Source organism: Syngnathus typhle, linkage group LG2 (assembly GCF_033458585.1).
Source record: "Syngnathus typhle isolate RoL2023-S1 ecotype Sweden linkage group LG2, RoL_Styp_1.0, whole genome shotgun sequence".
NCBI classification, from domain to species: domain Eukaryota; kingdom Metazoa; phylum Chordata; class Actinopteri; order Syngnathiformes; family Syngnathidae; genus Syngnathus; species Syngnathus typhle.
Genome location: NC_083739.1, coordinates 22453155 through 22472209, shown reverse-complemented (window position 1 = coordinate 22472209; position 19055 = coordinate 22453155). Strand labels below are relative to the sequence as shown.

Genomic DNA, 19055 nt, shown 5'->3' with positions numbered 1-19055 from the left:
TTCTGGTTTTATATGTTTATTGAAACAAAGTAGAGCATTTAGCCAATTTGTAAAAAGTAACAAAATACTTGCTATTACACATGAAGTTTAACAAACCTCAAACTGACAAAGGATGCTTATAAATATACATAAATCTAGGTGGGCTGCTGGAGATGCTTTGCTTTGAGTGGTATTGAAAATATGCTACTACTGTGAATTGGACCATCTGATGTGTCGAACACCAACAGTGGACATGAATGAGAAGAAAAACACGAGTGGACAAATAAGGTGCATTTCCCTTTACAAAAAAAAAAATGTGAAGAGCCGCCAAAGTGAGTGATAACTTTAAAAGTGACTTCCACATCCTGAGTGTCCAACGAAAGGATTTATGTTTTGCTGCTATAATGGTGGATCTGGCAAAAGAAAAATAAATACATTTTACTGATCGGTTGGATAGACACACTATATACACGCACACATGACATTGACTATTTCACCAATGTAATCAAAACTGCCCATATATATTCAAACCAGGTTATGTGTTGTAGACTATGGTAAATGTATAATCGGAATTAATATGGAAAACAGTGTTGGCTATAATATTGATATATTAACTGATGCACTGCAGTTAAAAACAAAACAAAACAGCTGAACAGGCACACACAGACAGGAAAGGCCTCTGTATAAAAGTGCATAATGGTGGGGGGCTTCTGCAGAACCTGCCGATTGCTCAGGCTTCTGGGAAAGCTTAATAAATAGCCCAGCCCCCAAAACCGTCCTCTGTCTGAACCCATTTTTCCCCTCAATAGACTCACACAAACCAACAAGCGCTCCCCGAGTTGAGCGAGGAGAAGTTGGGATTGGGGATGTGAGAGCTGGCTTGGGAAAGGGGCCCATGAAAACACATCCATCCATACGACACACAAGCATTCTCCTGTCAGCGCGGCCCTACAACAAAGCAGGAGCTTGAAGTCAACTGTGCGTCAAGTATCACACTACTTTTTCTTAGAAAAGGGAGGAACGGTCCAATTTTTGCTATCCATGAGACGGATCTCACAAAAGAAATATTTTCGACTTGTTGGGATGAGGTGAAGGTGTTTCCAGCCATTTTAGGCACTTGCTGGGGGTTTAAAAAAATCAGCTGGGCCAAAATAAAACAATCTCAAAATAAATATTTCATGATACTCTCAGTTCCTGAAGATGTGATTTGTTAGGGTGTCAAGTCTTTTTGCAATGGCATAATTGTTTAACTCTATAAATATAATTTATATAGTTTCTCTCTTCCATTCTCTCTGGGTCTTGGACTGCTTCATTCGCCATCGTCTGCAACTCTCCTCTAGTCTCACTTGCAGACAAATTGGTCAACTATTTTGGTGCAACGCTTGCACTTGACGTAGCAGCACCAGTGGAACTTGCAGTGGCAACGCTCCACTAACTGGGCCTTGAACTGGTCGTAGCCGCGACCGCAACACATCAGCTCGCAGCCATCCATCCCCTCCGAGGTCTTGTTGCAAAGGCGTCCCACTGTGCCCAGTGAGCCAGTGCTTTGGTTCTTCAGGCAGTAGTCTGGACTGGACTCGATGTACACCAGGTCATGGCTTGTAGGGGGGTTGAACTTGTTGTTCATCTGCACCAACTTGCCACGCGAGTTGAGCTTCATGGCTGCGGCGCTGTCGTACTTCTCCTTCAACGCGTCGCCCACCTCGCGGAAGTTAGCCAGCTGTAGCCAGCAGGTCTTGAGGCTGCACGAGCCAGAGACCCCGTGGCACTTACACGACACGTGTGCGAGGTCGGACACGGTCTGAGGGAGAAGGAAGGAGACCACCAATGAATAAAAGCGAGTAAATCATGGGTCATCTTAATTATCTATACTACAGTCTAAATTAAATTGGACAACTGGGTCATTCTGTGCCAAATCAACCAAGCGGTGTTTGATTTGAATGAAACTTGGTGAACTTGTTCATAGTGACGGTGCAAGAGAAAATCTTAAATTTTAGGTCAATCCAAAAAAAGGATTTGGGAGCTACCCCTGGCCGAATGTTGACATGTTGGGCAAAAAAAGGTCACAGCCACCTTGCTTTGATGATTAATCATTAAAAATCCGAGAGTAGCTGCTCTTTACTGCTGCAATTAGAGCAAAAAATAAAGATAATCTCTGAAACATGTGTTGTGGTTTAGAGAACATGTGCGAGATTTCAGGAAAAATTGATCCACAGGGTAAATTTGAAGGGCAAACAGTCAAGTTACTAGAATATGCAGCAATCTTTTAAATGATTGTTGATTTCCCTTTCAGATACCAGTTTTGTGAAGTTGTTGCTCAGATATAAAGGAAGGTGGCCACGGCCCTTATTTGCCGAAAATCTCAAAATTTGCCGAGCCATAGATCCCAAAGCCCAGCTTCAATTTATCTAAAATTTGACACAGTGTTGTCTCATCACCTATACACGAGTACATCAAGTTCCATTCAAATCAACCCACTGGGTGATTTGGAATAGAACAATCCAGCTGTCCTGATCCTACACATTTGTGCAATACAAAATAGAACAAAACAGTCTACTCTTCGAAAGACAACCGCCTGGCTAGAGATATTTTGGCTCCACGTTTGCTTTGAGGTGGTTTCAAGATGTTTGGGGAGGAAAATGAAACCCCAGAACTGTCAGAGTGATGCTATCTGCCCCACAGATCTCAGCACCGACGGGGGAGAGCGGACAGAGCTGTTGAATCTGATTGACCCGTGTTGCCTCATTTCCAGCTTTGGCTTTTTTCAAAGCATGCAGAAAGGCCAAAGCACGTGGATTTATAACTCACAACTGTTCAGAACCATAAAGAGCTTTAAACGCGCGTCTGTGCACGTACCCTTCTTCCAGCCTCATTGTTGTGCAGATTCATCATAAGCCTGGCACTGTCCTGTGAGCCTTTGGGGTAGCTCTTCTCCCTCTCGCGAGCATCCACAAACTCCTTGGAGAATCTGTAGCCATAGTTGAGGTTGTCTCCGCAACCGCCCCACAGCCAGTCTCGCGGCAGGTCTTTGGGCCGAGCGGCACGGCTGCAGCCGCAGCTGGAGAGCTCCCCCTCTCTGCAGGCGCGGCTCACTGCGTTGACAACCCCCGCTGCGCTGATGGCGTAGGTGAAGGCTGTCTCTCGACTGCCTGTGCGCAAACAATTACAAAAGGCACCTGATTCAGTTCTGCAGGCTTTTAGTCAAACATGTTGAAAAATGCTTTGCTATGACTGGGCTTGAGCCAGAGAGTGGATAGCGCCCTCCGGTGAAAAAGAACTCAGCCCACAAACAGCTGAGTTTTCCCAAATGGAAAACCACAAGTTCTCTTTCACATTGTCTGTCACGGCTGACGGATTCAGGGTTTTTTGCCCGCGAACCCCACCCTACCTCATTATTTCTCAAAGAGAGAGAAACTCAAAATGCACCTCAGCAGTTTGGAACACACCATTCTTACCAAAGAGCAAAACTGAGGAGAAATGTAGACAATGTGTCTGATACAAAATGGAACAGAACATCACACAGAGTTTTGCAGCCCAAAAGCAAATCCAAAAATGAAAAAGCAGATGGACAAAGACAGAGAAAGGAGAAAATAAAAAGATTTGTCAAGACACGAATAGGAAAAGACGGCTCTCGAAAATCAAAACTGAGGCATCAAAAGCAGCAAGAAACAGTTTGGGGAAGGAAGCCTGCTAAAAAGTTTGATCTATAACCAGCTGGGATATCCTGGAAGAAGCTGAGTCAACAAGGGAGGATTTATTAACTGCTTGATTTTTTTTTTTTTAAATTCATCCTATGAATATTGGCGTCGTGTCACACTTGCCGACAGTCTCGAGTGTCTAACCCTTCCCCGCTGCCTCGCCTTTAAACCACGCTAAAGAAAACCAGAAATGCAAAGTAGCTGTACTCCGAGCTCGTTTTTAAATCAAAAACAGCGTCCTCAGACAGCGGGCAGACAGTCAGACTAGTCCACCAACATGGAGAGGAGCGCATGTTTGAAAATTACGATAGTAGAGGATCACCAGCAGGCGACGTAAACCGCACCGATAAAGAAATTCTAGAACAGACCTCTGCTATTATCCGCATATTTGCTATCTGATTCAAATCAGTCAAGCAGAAGATTTCAGACATCCCAATTCAATGGAGGTTAACCACATTCTGTTTCTCCGGATCATCCACACCTTCAGTTGCCTCTTTTTCTTGTGCAATGAAATATGCATTATCCAGCATAAAAGAAACTCAAAGGCTCCACTGTTGCAAAGTGGTTGAAAAAAAAAAAAAGTACTACAAAGTAAATTCCATTCTCCAAAATGGGGTGGCAGCAGAGACGTACAGTATTTCAAACCTTTAAACATGACAGACAAAACTACGAAATATCTCCACAAAGTCAAAACTGCAGCAACCTATTGACTGGATTCTTTAGAATCCATGTGGAAGATTATGATCAACAGAACTTGATGGCAACTTTTTTTCCTCCCTTTTCCTGAGATGCAGGCACATAGCCAAAGAAAACATTTAACGGTTTAATCTAAGCTTGTTTTGTAAACAGAGGGATCAAAGACCCACAAGTTCATTTTCAAACTTCGCATCCACTCGAGAAACGCTCAAAACTGAACCGAGGTAACCTTCGTTTCCGTACGAGTCACTTTCCAAATGTCTTCGTCTCGCTTACCTATTTGCATGACCCGTCCAAAGACAGAAGAGTTGTCCACCGTGCTGCAGTTCCAGCGCCGATGTCTGAACTGGTACTGACATTCTTTGATGCCCGTCTTTGCGCCTTCGCCGATGTACTGCATGTGGTCCTGGTAGAGCTGGCACAGTTTCTTCTGGCCCTGCGAGAGGCCCGCCAACTGGCTGCACAGCGGCTGGGCACTGATGATGTAGGCCTCTGGGATCAGCACAGGGTTCATGGCTAAAGACCTGCATGAAAAATGGGGAGTGGACTCAACGCAGGTGGTTTCAATCAAGGACCATCACAAGCCAAAAATGAGAAGCCACAAGAAAAGCGAAAAAAAAAAAACGATAATCAACGGCTGATTGGTTTTCTGCCTTTCAGACTTGGAACATTTTTATTGCGCGGCCGAATCCTCAGAACAGCTTTAAATCTTAATGACATTGCATTGAAAAGTTATGCGATAGGCAGGGCCAAGCACGCAAGTGGCGGGGAGAAAAGAAGTGCACAGTAGGAAAGAAGGAAATGAGGAGGAACAATGAGAAGTCAAACACTTATTTGAGGCTCTACACCAGTTTAAATAAAGAAATGCTCAACTCCTCGCATGTTGAAGAAGTTGAGCTGGGAGCGGTTCAACTGAAGAACCAATGTCCCATGACTGAGTGGTTTTTTTTCTTCCTTTTTAAAGCCTTTGGAAGGCTTTACTTTTCTAAGACACCTCTCCTCCCCCCACCCCAAAAAACCCCAACAACATATACATTAGCCCTTAGCAGGATTTCTCCACGACTAAAACTTAGCATACTTTTGAGCCATCCCCATTGGTTAGTTCAGGTCCATTTCCCTTAAGCGCTCAAACTGCCCCCGATTTTCTCACGCAGTTGATGTTGCACATTTTCACAGCCCAACTTGTGAAATAACGATTTAAAGAGGGATATTAAGAAATAGCAGCACTACTCGGTGCATCATCTGGTTCCAGGCCACAGGACAATCCGAGCGGCCCATCCCTCAGCCCCTCGAGAGAGACAATTAGCCTCTCGTGTAACTTGATCGACTGGGGGAACTGCAACGGAACACACACACGTGCACGCACACACACAACAGGAAAATACAGTCTACATAGACACTATGCAGACATGCCACCCCACTACATCATTTACCCCTGACGTTTTCTCAAAGAGAGTTTGTACTTTTCGGTCAGCTTGCCAGTGGGCCTTTGAATCGATACTCAACTTGTACAGTATCGACACGCTAAAAAGAAAAACTATTTTTTGCTTATTGTCACATCATCGTTGAAGCCTTCACTTGATCAGTCGAAGCAAATTTTAATTCAATTTTCTTTGTGAGCCGAGTTGTGATAATAAAGTGTACAAACAAGCGTGTCGTGAGCGATCATCAAGGGTGATGTGAGAATTTATCTGATTTGTCCATGTGTATTATGACAGACGAAGTCAATTTAATTTATCTTTTAATACGAATAATTCTTGTGACTTTCAAGTGTAAAATGGTGTGGTGGTTTTAAAAGCAGCGGGCACAGATTTTCAGTTTTGCCTTTGAAGAGCATCACGCCATGCATGTCAAACATGGGGATGCTTACACACATTTCGACTGAGATCAATAGAAAACCACACATTCTGCATTTATATATTATTTATAATTTTCGCTTGGCAAAAAATGAAAAATGAAAACGGGGGAGAAAGAAAGGTTTCCCTGAAATGTTCATGTGAGCATGTGGTAAAACTGAAGCTTAGTAGCCTTACAAAAACATCTGAGTTTTGTAAAGAAAATAAAAAATAAATAAAAATAAAAAAAGATTGGGTGGAAAAAAATGGGCTTGCATGGTTACAAATTTGAAAATGTCACACTGCACAGACGGGCAAACACATACCACCATGAGTTGGCCTCCACCACCACCTGCATGAGGAGTGTAAGCAGTGTGAGTGCAAAGACGCAGTGTCTGGAGTCCAAAAGTCTTCCTAGAGGCCAGCAGGTCGGCCGACACGCACAATCCAGTCCCAACTTCATCGTCATGCCAATCTGAGGGATGACAGAGCAACATGTCACTCACGCTTACACACGCACAATCCAGTCCCAACTTCATCGTCATGCCAATCTGAGGCATGACAGAGCAACATGTCACTCACGCTTACACACACACACACACACGAGTGCACTGTTACTTGTGCATGCTGCAGGAAATACTTTCATGAACTCTTTCATACGCACAACTGCTTCGAGTGTTGTACTAAGATGAATATTTGCAGCTGCTGAGTGTGAATCACATGATAGACATAGAAGCCAACAAGGACAATGGGCATGAAACCTCAGCCTGATGCATTCCTGCCCATTTATTTTACTCGCAGAAATTTCAGTTTGGTTTTCATGCACAGAACACAAACATGCTCAATGGAGGTTATATCATGAATGAGTCATGTACTAAAATTATATTTTTAATTGTATGCAGCCAATACTCGTATATACATAAAAATGGAAAACAACTAAAAGTGTACATGTACTCAATACTCAATTAAAATAAAAATAACAAAAGGCTACATATTATTAACTTTCAAAACAGATAAGTACTATTTTATACAAATTGTATTTAATGGTAAAATCAAAGTAGAATAGAATGGCCACGAGGTGGGGTGGGGTGGGGTGGGGGGGGGGGGGGGGGTTGTACGTAAGCGGGTGATGCTGAGGCCTGTGATGCTCAGCATTTTTTTTTTTTTTTTAAATAAATAGGACTAAAAAAAATGCTGAAACACATCTGACTGCCCGAAATGGAGCAGCAAGAGGGTTTATTTTATCACGCGGCGAGATTTTCTACATGATTACCAGACAAACACAAAGAGCCCCCCACTCTACGCGGAACAAAGTCTCAGGTGCAGTGACGTAAATTTGCAGCCAATCAAATTATTATATTTGCATAAAAATTACAAAAAATAATTCTACCTGTATTAGAGTATATTTAAGACACGTAGTTAGTTGCGCGCTTGCGAATTGGAGGCGCTGCGGGCTTTTGAAGCCGGTGAACCCCCCCACCCCTCCCCCCTTGGAAAACATTTGACCCCAACAAAAGTGGCCCTGCTCGTTGACCTGTTGACTGATAACTAGCACACCCATTTGTGGAGCTAAAAGTGGCATCGAATTGAGCGCACTTCCGTTAGAGATCAATCAATTTTGAGGAACGTCGTCAAAAATGATCACAGTGACGGTAGAGTCAAGTAATTTGAATTCAGAACATTTCCACAGGTCATAAGGAAATTGTTTTAATCTCTGTCAATTTTATTTTTCCATCTCAAAACTATTTAAATATTAAGAAGCACTAAGACAACATGGGCCAGGGCCAAAATAAAGTTATTACGTATTACGACATTCGTGGTTATTATTTATTTTATTTCAGTGACGGAACACCCATTTAAACCCTTAAATGAACTCCGCGCGGTTTTATATATTTATCTAATTTTCTCTTGTCTTTGTTTCTCCGTACTGATGTTCAAACCAGGAGAGGGAGCCAATTACTACGCTTTGATTTATAGCAGCGCGGAGAAACGATAATAAAACAAATTTAAAAAAAATGTAATTTTAACATTTCTTTCAGATCATATATGACTTTATTCGTTCTTTATTAAAATGGTCGTTTGATTAACATAGGGCAAAAATAAAAACACAATTATACAATTAATTATATAATTAAAATTAAATACAAAAATAACGAAATGAGGTTTTCACATGCAAAAAGGCGCACTTGTAAAATAAAGACCAGTAACGCTATACTCACCGGAGAGCTGGAAGATGTAGTCCAATTTCTACAGACGATGTCAAACCGATAATCCCAGTACGGGCAGTTCAATAATTTACTTCCTTTCTCTCGCTGTTTTATCCCAATCTGTCGCACACGCTTGTTTGAGATAAACTTGAAAGTCCTTCAGCTTTGGAGACCCCCCAACAATCACAATAAAATATGCAGACCTGGATGCGCTCCGTGCGCCGAACCAGGGAGTAAGGAGCAAAACTTGACCAAAGACTTTAATCAGGCAATTAATGAGTCAAAGAGAGGAGTTCTTTCAAAAATGTGTCACACTGGATTGACGCGACAAATGTCAATGGCCTTTCGAAATCACTTTTAACGGGGGGAACCGTTTGAACAGATTCTACTTGAAGAGCATCCAGTAAGAGTAAAAAAGAAATAAATCCCAGTCGCGCACGCTCTCAAGTCATTGAGCGTTTTACCAGAGAAAAGATCCACGCGTTGCTCCACGCCACGAGCGACTTGTCAATTTAGCTCCCATTCTGCGCTAGGACGTCTCTGCCAATCCCCGAGTCCAAACCGTGGCAACCGGTCATCCGCCTCGCGACAGTGCGGGGGTCAGCTCCAAACAAACTCTTCCAAAAATATCAACTAAAAAAAGGGTTCCAAACGGTGCTGCTTGGCGCGCGCACGCTGCAACCAGGAGCAAACACAAACAAGCAAAAAAAATAAAAGAAGAAACAGCCGCGACTTTTGCCGAGGCTCCCGGGTGTCGTCCTCCTCCGCCGCGTGTGTGTGCTCAAGTGCAGCAGACTGGAGACGACTTGGGCTTCCTCTCTCTTGAGTTCTTTGCCTCTCTCACCTGCTGGTGTGGCCTCCTCCCACAATGCATCGTGAACGCGCAAGGAGGCCTCCACATAGCGCATGCGCAGTCTCTCCACTTGAAGACACTTGAATTGAGATGGAGAAAGGCGAGGGTGGGACAGGCTGTAACAAAACAAACCTCTCTATTACCTAAAATAAACTTGGAAAAGCACCTGAGGCTATTACCTTATCCATTCCAGAGCAGAGTGAGGATTTTCCCCTTCAGCAGATTGAGTTTCGTCCCAGCAAAATTTTATCGTGTGCTTTTACAGGCTGCTCTCTTCACCTTCAGGCATTTCCAGGATAGCGGCCTATACTGTAATTATTATTCCACGCTACATGATCTACAAACATAAAGCAGAGATCCACAGGCTTACACCTCAAATATTACTCCGTGAACCAGACGACCGGTGTCGAAGGTCAGAGTGTTTTGTTAATTTCACAACAGCATGACGCTGTAAATTGCTTAAATTGACGCCAGCTAAAAATAAATATTTCAAGTACGATGTGCTCAAACAAATAATTGCTGAAACATGGCGGACAACAATCAGACTTAAATAAATGATAGAGTGTACAGTTTGGCCAAAGGACAGGAAGTTTGATGACACACACTTTTCTAGATTCTAGTCTTTGCAAGTCAGCTGTCTTGCGTGCCAAGGTGCATCCAGCAGCTGGTCTTACCCGAATATCTCAGCCGCATTTGCGATCCCGCCCTGCTCCGCCCGCACCAGTGTCTCAGCACCCGCCCTCCTCCGTCACCTCCGCACCCACCCCCATTCTCTCAGGGAGAAAAGCCAGGCAACATCAGTTTATGAGAGCGGGAAAGAATTGGTAGACCATGAAAACTGGGAAAAACTTCAAGTCTATTGTTGAAAGTGCTATTAGCGGTGGTGAAATTGTAATCTTGTGAAAATAGCCATTACTGGGCTCCCTTTGGCCAGCAAATACCGCCAATGTCAATGTTATTGACATGATTTCGCATAAAAGACACCTTGTTGTTCCTGCGAAAGCAAAGTTTATTAAAACAACAGGAAACACGCTGACCACTGCAAAACACTGTGGGACAAGTCAAGGGTGAATACTGTGAGCGTCCTCAAACAAACATTCAGAGTCATGCTGAAAGCAGATCTAACGCCACCCACAGCGTAAGGAGTATTAAAAAAAAAAAAAAACGGTATACATTGTTCCACTGTAGCAAACAAATAATTTTAGAATTGGATAAAAAACAATGTGCTCTGTGCTGATATTGTCATGAATTCAAGAAACCCAAAGTCCTTGTTTTCTCTTTTACAGTTATAAATAGCCAGTTGTGCAAGTATCAATTTTCTTTTTTTTTTTCTCTCTCGAATGTATTGTTTACTTCATCTTTGGAATTGTGTTTAAGAAAAATCAAAAGGTGAGAGTGGAAAGATTCACACTTAATATATTTTGTTTTGAAGGTTTTATGATCCAATTGTTCACCTTACAAGTTGCTTCCTGGTGAATATCATGCACTACACAAAATAAATATACAAACAAAAAGAAATGTCACTTTTCAAAAACAAAAGTAGTGGCACTAAGAGATTAAACGAATGTAAAAAAACCAACAAGAATACATGATAGTGTTTCATCAAACAAATGCACAGCAGGCTCAACAGAGATATTATTCCTGTTTATGCATTCCATTTTTTTACGGACCATTAGGCACACTGTATTAATTAATGAGTCTATTAAAAAAAATCTAATTAAACTTTGTCGAGTTTGGAGAAAATGAAAAGTTTTTAAGTGCGCCTTATGGTCCGAAAAATACGGTAATTGTAATTTTATCCTTTCCGATTCAAGTGTCATTCAAACTGATTTGGGAGAATTTCAGCCTCTCCCACAAAGCAAACAGGAGAAAGTCCATTAAACTCGGTTCAGTTTGCAGTTCCACTTTAGAACATGTAAGATTCTGATCCGGTTTCATATCAGAACAATGTGTCTGTCTCCATTGGCACCATACATAGTAGAGAAGGTCTTGGTGGATCTGAGGGTGAGGTCCATGTTGTGAAAAGTCAAAACAATCAGTGCAGTGGCAGAAGATTACACAATATCGCTGCACCAAAAGTTGATAGGTAATTCTACTGGTTTGGCTACATTCATATGAAAAGTGCCTCAATTGTCTGAAAGCCAGAACCCAAAAGAAAATATTTCAGCCTGCCCGCAATCCTCCACACCTAGCAAACAGGGGATACAAAGGCAGGGGGCACATTCAAGCAAGAGCCCAACATTGCTGACCACTCCCCCTCCCCTACATTAAGGTCATGGCATATGTCAGCAAAGAAGAAGACGACATTCTGAGCTTATCAGAAGTTATAGGTCCATGTCACATCTGGTGGTAATGTCGTGGTCATCTGAATGCATCGCTGGACCTCTTGGTAGCCGATTGTCCAAGCAGCTGTTGACAGAAACAGGATGAAAAAAAGTCTTTGTGTGAGAGGTCAAATACCAAGAAAAAAACAAAAAAACTAAACAAAAATCAACAGTAATATGAAGATTCATCATGTAGCATGTGGTTTTAAAGGGAATTTGTTACATCTTAAAATGCTACAAAACGCTCGGTAGTGGACAAATAAAAGCTTATCAGGTTTTCCATTTCTTTACCGCTTTGTTTTCCGAAATGTCTGGCGAGCCAGTAGAACTCCTTAAGAATGTTCTAAACGCAGTTGGCAGCGGCCCAAACATCAAGTGCTCATTATTTTTTTTTTAAAAAGTGGGGGGGAACTCGATTAGGAACCTGTCTGTTATTCAGGCAGCACAGCAGTCAGGAAAAAAAAAATCACTACTTTCCTGAGGGTTGTTGAAAAAAAGTGTCTGTCATGATGAGGGCGGCTCAGCCCACATGCCCCCAAATATTATTTGGTGTCTGACATTAATATTGCGGGTCACACACATTTGATCAGGTGATCATCATTATGATTGTCGAGAAAAAATAAGAGCTTGGTGTGTTGGCCTTAAAAATGGATCACATGGAATGTGCTACTCACACTGATTGGCTTTTTGGATGACCATCCGTTACAACCAGGAGTAAATAGACGGTGCAATGGAAGTGCCATCATTTGTCATGCAAAAACGTCCATGTACGAACCCAAATGTGAGTTTGTCTAAATTTGTGACTCAAGTTTCTCTGCTGTCGTCTGCACTTAGAATAGAATCAATAAATACGTCCCCTGGTAGAGCATAATAGAGAGCGTGACCTGTTGATGTGCTCAAGGAGCACGCCGCTTTCTTTTCTGTCAACACCTCTCCAACACCACACAGCAGATGCATTCACTACATAAACTCGAGCCAGTGGCCGCATTCACAATGAGGGAAGGCATGGCAATGTAGCCATGCTTGTGTTCATGCTTGTTGGACTGCAATATTAAGGTGAACTATTAAATGAAGCCCCCACCACCACCACCACCACCACGTAATTTTCATTTGACAGCCTTTGGTTCATCAGTTTGAGGATTTATTTTAAGAATATTTCTCAAATTACCGTTTTTTTCCATGTATAATGCGCAAGATTTAACAAATTTATTGTCCTAAAATCTGGGGTGCGCATTATACATGGGTACAAAAAAAAAAAAAAATCTTTATTTCTTTTTATTTTTTTTAATCCGGATATGATACGGAGGCTGCCATTACAGATGCGCTTTCTTCTCTGCTGTTCACTTCAAACACGCTCCATACGAACACAGTGCTCTCGTATCAGACGCTTGCTCGATCACCCGCTCGTTTGCTGTCACAATGTACCCTCCAAAAATCCGAAACATTTCTCCGCTATCGAGTTTGCTAGCGCATGCGCAGTGATACTGACCGGCAGAATAACATCCGGTTGTTCCCAAAGATGATCTTTTTTCTGAAATAATTGTACGTTTACGGATTTAAGTAGGAGTCAAAATGTGGGTGCGTATTATACATGGGTACAGGCTTTTTTCCAGCATCGACGTGCCATTTTTAGGGTGCGTATTATACATGGGGGCGCATTATACATGGAAAAAAACGGTATTTTATATTTATATAAAATGTTTTTTTCAGATATTCAAAATGTATCTAAAATATATCTTGTATTTATTCATTCAATTTATTTATTGTGGTTCATTATTCAAGGAATCGATAAAGTAATCGATAGAATAATTGATTCCAAGACGATTCGAAGCCCTAAAATCAGCCTAAATATTTATTACAGAGAACTTTAGCGATAGAAACATTACCTACATGACATCACAAATGCCCGGGAATAATAATTAACATTTCATGTGGAACAAATAATGCAACACATCAAACAGATTTTAAAAACTAAGGCCTACACTGTAGGCCCTACAGTGTGTCATCTCAGGAGTCGAATGCATCTCCTCCGAAGCAAAAGCCTCAAGACTTTACTCAAGCTGTTTTTTCTTCATTTCTCATTTTCCAACCCTTTCTTTTTTCTTCCCGACTTTTACAACTTCCTCCTAGATGGGGCTGCAGCTCTAACCCAAACAAAACCCAATTTTTTAGTTATTGGCCCTCATGGCATGTAATGGAGAATCAAGCTAATTATCCCTACAGCTGTTTTCACTTGCTTTTTATGTAAGCAATACCTGGCTGATCCAGAGAGCAACAGTGAGGTCCTTCTTAGCGCCGCAGGCCTCCAGGCTGGCTGGAATTAGAGTGCAAAATGCCAGATTTGCGCCCCCCCCCCCATGCTGCCCATATGTACCCCCGCACCCATCTCCCAGCATTTTCTAACTATAGCCAGACCAACACACGCCCTTAACATCAAAATGTTGCTTTTGACAACCCCCCTTCACACAACCCTCCATTCCCTCTTTTGATGTTCAACAAAGTGACTGTTCAATCATTAAAAATGGACTCTTATGACAAGTGCTCATTTTCTTCCACTTAGTCACTATTATGCCCCTTTTTAACGAAGGAGGTGAGTGAGGATGTGGCTCGGACTAAATTGGAACCATCTCCTGCTCTCACAGTAGCAGGACGAGAAGGTATGTGGGAATGGCAAAAGAGGATAGAGGCAGAGGGGTAAAGGCGGAAAGTGGCATTTCTAAGATGGTGGCTGGTGGGGGGCAGAGGGAGGGCTGAAAAGTGAATGAAAACAATCCCTAATTGCATAATTTCCTTCGTCTGAGCAAACACGCAAGAGTGAGTAAGCTTCAGATATGTCAGACCGCCGCGTGCTGACGAGACCTGCGTGCACACAAACCGCTGTGAATGCTTTTGAGGGCTGGACACGAGCTTGGATATGCGCTTCCAGTGTTAAAAAAATTCTACAGCCATTTAATTTTTTATGAACGCAAACAACTGTGCAGCTTAGATTCCACTAGGTGGTGTTGACTGCTGATGAGAAAGCAGAGTGTCCTCAAAAGGCAGAGACAGTGGACTGGTGAATCTTAACGTATTCACTGCCATTGACAACTATAAACGTCAAATGTCTATTTGAACTGGCACTGACTAGTGAATCTTAACTCATTCACTGCTATTGACGACTATACACGTATTTTAACTGTGCTGGCATTGAATAAATAAATAAAAAGACCTCAACCACAAAGAAGAAGCAACCTGCCGATATATCTAGTGAGCAAAGAAAAACAAACACAATCATAGATTGTGATGTCATTTGCTCAGTAGTCTGATGGTGTGTGTCGAAGCTCTTTTTAAATCTTGCATACAGACAGACAGAGAATGACATAGACTACTAAAGACAACCAGCTCCTAATGAAAAGAGAACAATCTCCCCCTTTACCTTTTTCTATCTCTAATCCTGTGAGGAATGATGGAGGCCTGCGTGGAATGGTAGGGAGCTTCGCAGCCAAGGTGTGTCTAGGTACTAATGATACCGGTGGAATTCACAGAACCTGCACCTAATGAAAGGGTTTTGGTTTCATACATTTTGCACACATACACTTCCCTGAGAATGTGTTTGCATCATGCAGTCCAAAACCTCAGGACAAAAGTACCTACAACTGCATCTGCACCAGACAGGTAAACAGGAAAAAGTGCTATAAGCACAACATCCTCATTTATTGCTGAAAATGCCCCGAGGCAGATCATAAATAGTATAGTGTTCGTACAGGTCCTAAATACAGGTTTGTGCAGCGACAATAAAAGGTGCTAAAAGGTGCACGGAATTCTACCTCTTCACTCCCAAATTCCTCTCTCCTCCTCCCCCCACCCGCGTCTCTCTTAATTTCTCTCTTCCAAGTTCATCTCAGACTAATCTCTCATTCACTCCTACAAGCCTCTAAATCACAAGCTTGCCTTCCTTCTCCATTCTTCTGTTCTGAGCGCATTTTAAGAGGCAGTCTTTCCGTTACTGTGAGAGATGTCAGGAGCTCAACTAGCTGAAGCGGAGTCGGAGACAATGTCAGAGGAATGCCTGCAGGGCTGTGCTGCTTCTACTGTATATTGGATCTATTTCACAATCAACAGTGGAAGTAACCTCAGACATCAGGTGATAGCAACACAAAAACTACTCAGCTTGAATTCCATTCACACTTGCAGGTGCCAAATATTTTCCAAGTGGCATTTTTATTGCTATTCCCTTTAGTCGCATGGAAGTGACCATTTGGGTGTAAAGCCGTCAGGCCTTGTCCTACTTTGGGCTACGGCTGGATGGCAAACATGACTGTCGGGAGAAGCAGGAAGCGACGGAGTGGGCTTTGACATCTGAAGGAAACTCCTACAAATCTTACCAGTCTGTGGTTGCCACTCTTCTTTCCTTGGCTGCGGTATGCTGGCGGCATCAGGCACAGACGCAATGCGGCCGGACAAGACGGTCAGCTGGCACTGTGGCTGGCATGAAGTTGTTCTCTGCGGTGGCAGTGACAGAGAGCGGGACCCTGTGCAACGTCATAGACAACGGCAGGCTTTGCACTTTGCTATAATAAAGCAGGCGGGTATGTTCAGTGGTGAGCCACAGTCTCGGGACTCCTGTATGGGTCAGAGCTTGCTATTATGAGAAGAATTACAGAACACACTGAACCTGATGCTCGGCGTCCTGCTTTTTGTTTACTTTGCTTTCCCTGCCTATGTAGCCGAGCAACTGTTTGCAACACCGAGAGTAAAACTTCTCAGAGGCTCTTCAAGTTTCTGACTGAGCCTCGAACATGCCTGAATGTACGTCTAGATCCTAGAACGAGTCCAGTTGATGGGGGTGTGGTCGGAGGGGGGGACAAAGTGAAACCCGAGCCCACATTAAAGCACCTTCATCAGGTAGTGGATCAGGAGGAGGCACCCGTTCTCTCAGTGTTTGCGGGGGTCTGGGCTTCTGGAGCCCAATCTCACCTCCATCTGGAAAGAGAATCTGAGGGTAGTCTGATGGTTTGATAAGAGGGCATGCTGACTGACATGGTAACGGCCTCGAACCCCCATCTGAAAAAATAAATTTGGTGGATGCAAGCCGAGCAAAAGTGCTTTCTTATAAAGGTATCGGAGGGAAGGTTGAGGTATTAGGGTCGTTACACTACAATGTTAACTTTGAAAGTTTAGTACGCAAAACTGTGTGCACTGACACGATCACAGGGAGAAACTTGATAGACACATTTCATTCACCAAAAGCAACTCTTTTACACGTGCGTGTGTGTGTCAGACAAAATACGACCTTGCTAATTTCCTCCAGCAGCCCTTAGCCGTTTCCGGATGTGGTAATAGCCCTGTGGCTCCATCGTCTGCTTGATGTCTTCTCAAGATGGCACCAAAGGCAGCGACCCTTCAGTTCTCACTCCTAAACCAACGAGCCTCGTCCCCACTCTCAGGCCCACGCGTTCAACATTTCTCCATCTGGTCTTTATTGCCCACAGTTCATGTTATGTCCTTTGACTGATTTGCCCTCATAACACACTTACTCAGCTGGGGGAGAAGCACCTTTTGCGAAAGTTATGTTTTTTTTAAATTATTATTATTATCATTATTAAAGCGTTGTAAGATGGAACAGACCTTGATTTGTCATACAACAGGCGGCAAAAGTCACAAAACATTTTACGATCATCTGCTTGAATAGCGTAAGACAAATTGATAATAAAGGCCTGGTTAGTGAACTTTATCTACACCGTGGAAATCGACATTTTGGAATGTGAGCCAAATGTTTAAGTAGACTCTGGAGAGGTCTTATTGTCTTTCTCCAAATTGGTCCAAAGGCAAAACATTTAGAACACTGCATTGCAAATGTGATTTAGTCTCACATCTTTAATTAGGACTCTGATTTCTTCCATTAGCATGGCCTTTTTACACACGAACAAGCAAACCACATCGCTTCACCCGATTTAACCGAACGGACGAGTAGCTACAAACGGGATTGTTAGCTCTTGCTGTCAAGTGGACTGAGAGTGTTTGTTCTAGCGCAGCTGCAGCGTGATGCTTAATGCTAGCTAAGTCCGGTCTCAGGAAGAACCAATCATCTTGTTGGCCAGGGTCTGTTTGCCGCCCCCCCCGGGTCAGAAGGAGCCCCGGGACATTAGACACATTGGATACACACTGGGGAAAAGAGCTTTTTACAATGCTTGGTGGTCTGCTACTGATCTCCACCTAATGCCAAGCAGCTAAGTGCCAATTCTGAGCAGTGCCAAATGAATCCAGTCGAGAGGGAGATAGGAAAAACAACATTGATGACTGGATTGTGGTTTTAATGATTCCTTAAAGAAATACGAATGTCAGATCAAACAGTGTGCATAGGGGGAGGGGGCATAGGTTGGGGGCATGCGTGGGATATTCTCCATGCTGTGGGATTCTACCGCCTCCAGGCATGAATCTGAGGGCAATGAAGCAAACAGGGAAAAGTGATCATCAAAAAAGACGGGTTTGGAGGGGAATGCCCACCTTTGGAGCCTCGGGGTGCGTTGGAGGGAGGTGGGCTGGGAGGGGGTGGGGGTGTGTGACTGGGAGTGACATAGGAAAGACAGACTTTTTTTTTCTTCCCAGCAGAGGAGGACCACATTTGATAAGCTATTGAGGCAGTTATGACGGAATACTCTGAACTCTAAATTGCCTCTACTGGGCTGTAAACTGATTCAGTAAAAGCGTCTTGAACATTTAAACACTCCGTGGGATGCTCTGTAGAACATCATGGAAAGGGATCCGTAAGTAACGCTTAAATGACGATAGAGACGGTCGTAACTAAGCATCCAAGAAAGTGACACAGCTTGCTTAATGCACACATGAAAAGTAAATAACATTTCACAGTTTTAATAAAGAGCTTCATATATTTGTGGATATGTATTGCCAAAACATAGCGTAGACCGTAAACAAGCTCCGAGATAGCGATTAACATTTCATGTGTTATTCATGCAACAGGTTATGATGCACTGCTAGCATAAGATAAGCAAATATGCTTTGTTATGATAGGGAGGAATGATATAGCGTCCAGCTGGGATGATATTGTATGTAAACATGTCTTCGCCCTGTTTATGGAAGTCTGAGAAGTGGAATATAAATGTGCTAGCTAGGTTAGGATCACTGGTTTCTTTAACAAAAACGTATGATGTGCTGTTCTAAACATTTCAACTTTAAGTCAGCAAAAAAAAAAAAAAGATTCCCATCATTATACTAAAATAAGCAGTGAAAACGTATTGAGTAAAGTGCTTGCAGACCTTCAGTAACTGGAAAAGAATCACACAGCTCATTCAGTATGAAATGTTACTTTGTGTGTGTGTGTGTGTGTGTGTGTGTGCGTGTGTGTGTATGTGTGTGTGTGTGCGTGCGTAAACTTCCATTTGTCTGGGCGACGCTGGGAATAGTATCGGCTTAACGCTGAAAGAATTCAGGCCTCTTGAGCAAGGTCATGTGCTGATGTTTAG

At 42.9% G+C, this 19055-nt stretch overlaps 2 protein-coding genes across 3 annotated transcripts in view; both read right to left on the bottom strand.

The window, feature by feature from the left end:
• Positions 1 to 9252, bottom strand: LOC133146877 (protein Wnt-5a-like). The gene is made up of 5 exons (XM_061270956.1): positions 8428 to 9252; positions 6535 to 6683; positions 4650 to 4897; positions 2836 to 3128; positions 1 to 1780 (listed from the first exon to the last, which is right to left on the bottom strand). The coding sequence occupies exons 2-5, from the start codon at positions 6675 to 6677 to the stop codon at positions 1322 to 1324; spliced, it is 1143 nt and encodes a 380-aa protein (XP_061126940.1). The 5' UTR covers positions 6678 to 6683; positions 8428 to 9252; the 3' UTR covers positions 1 to 1321.
• Positions 9253 to 10038: 786 nt separating this feature from the next.
• LOC133150428 (ERC protein 2-like) overlaps positions 10039 to 19055 on the bottom strand; it is a 101626-nt gene continuing 92609 nt past the window's right edge. For both annotated transcript variants that reach the window (XM_061272948.1, XM_061272949.1), the window contains exon 15: positions 10039 to 11677. The gene's annotated coding sequence lies outside the window, so the exon portion shown is untranslated. The remainder of the gene's footprint in view (positions 11678 to 19055) is intronic.

Excerpts from the sequence above, each read along its gene's own strand:
- LOC133146877 (XM_061270956.1), bottom strand. The coding sequence starts at position 6,677 with ATGACGATGAAGTTGGGACTGGATTGTGCGTGTCGGCCGACCTGCTGG. Across the intron at positions 4,898-6,534 it reads GTGGAGGCCAACTCATGGTG|GTCTTTAGCCATGAACCCTG; the intron begins GTATGTGTTTGC and ends TTTTTCATGCAG. Across the intron at positions 3,129-4,649 it reads TGGACGGGTCATGCAAATAG|GCAGTCGAGAGACAGCCTTC; the intron begins GTAAGCGAGACG and ends GTTTGCGCACAG.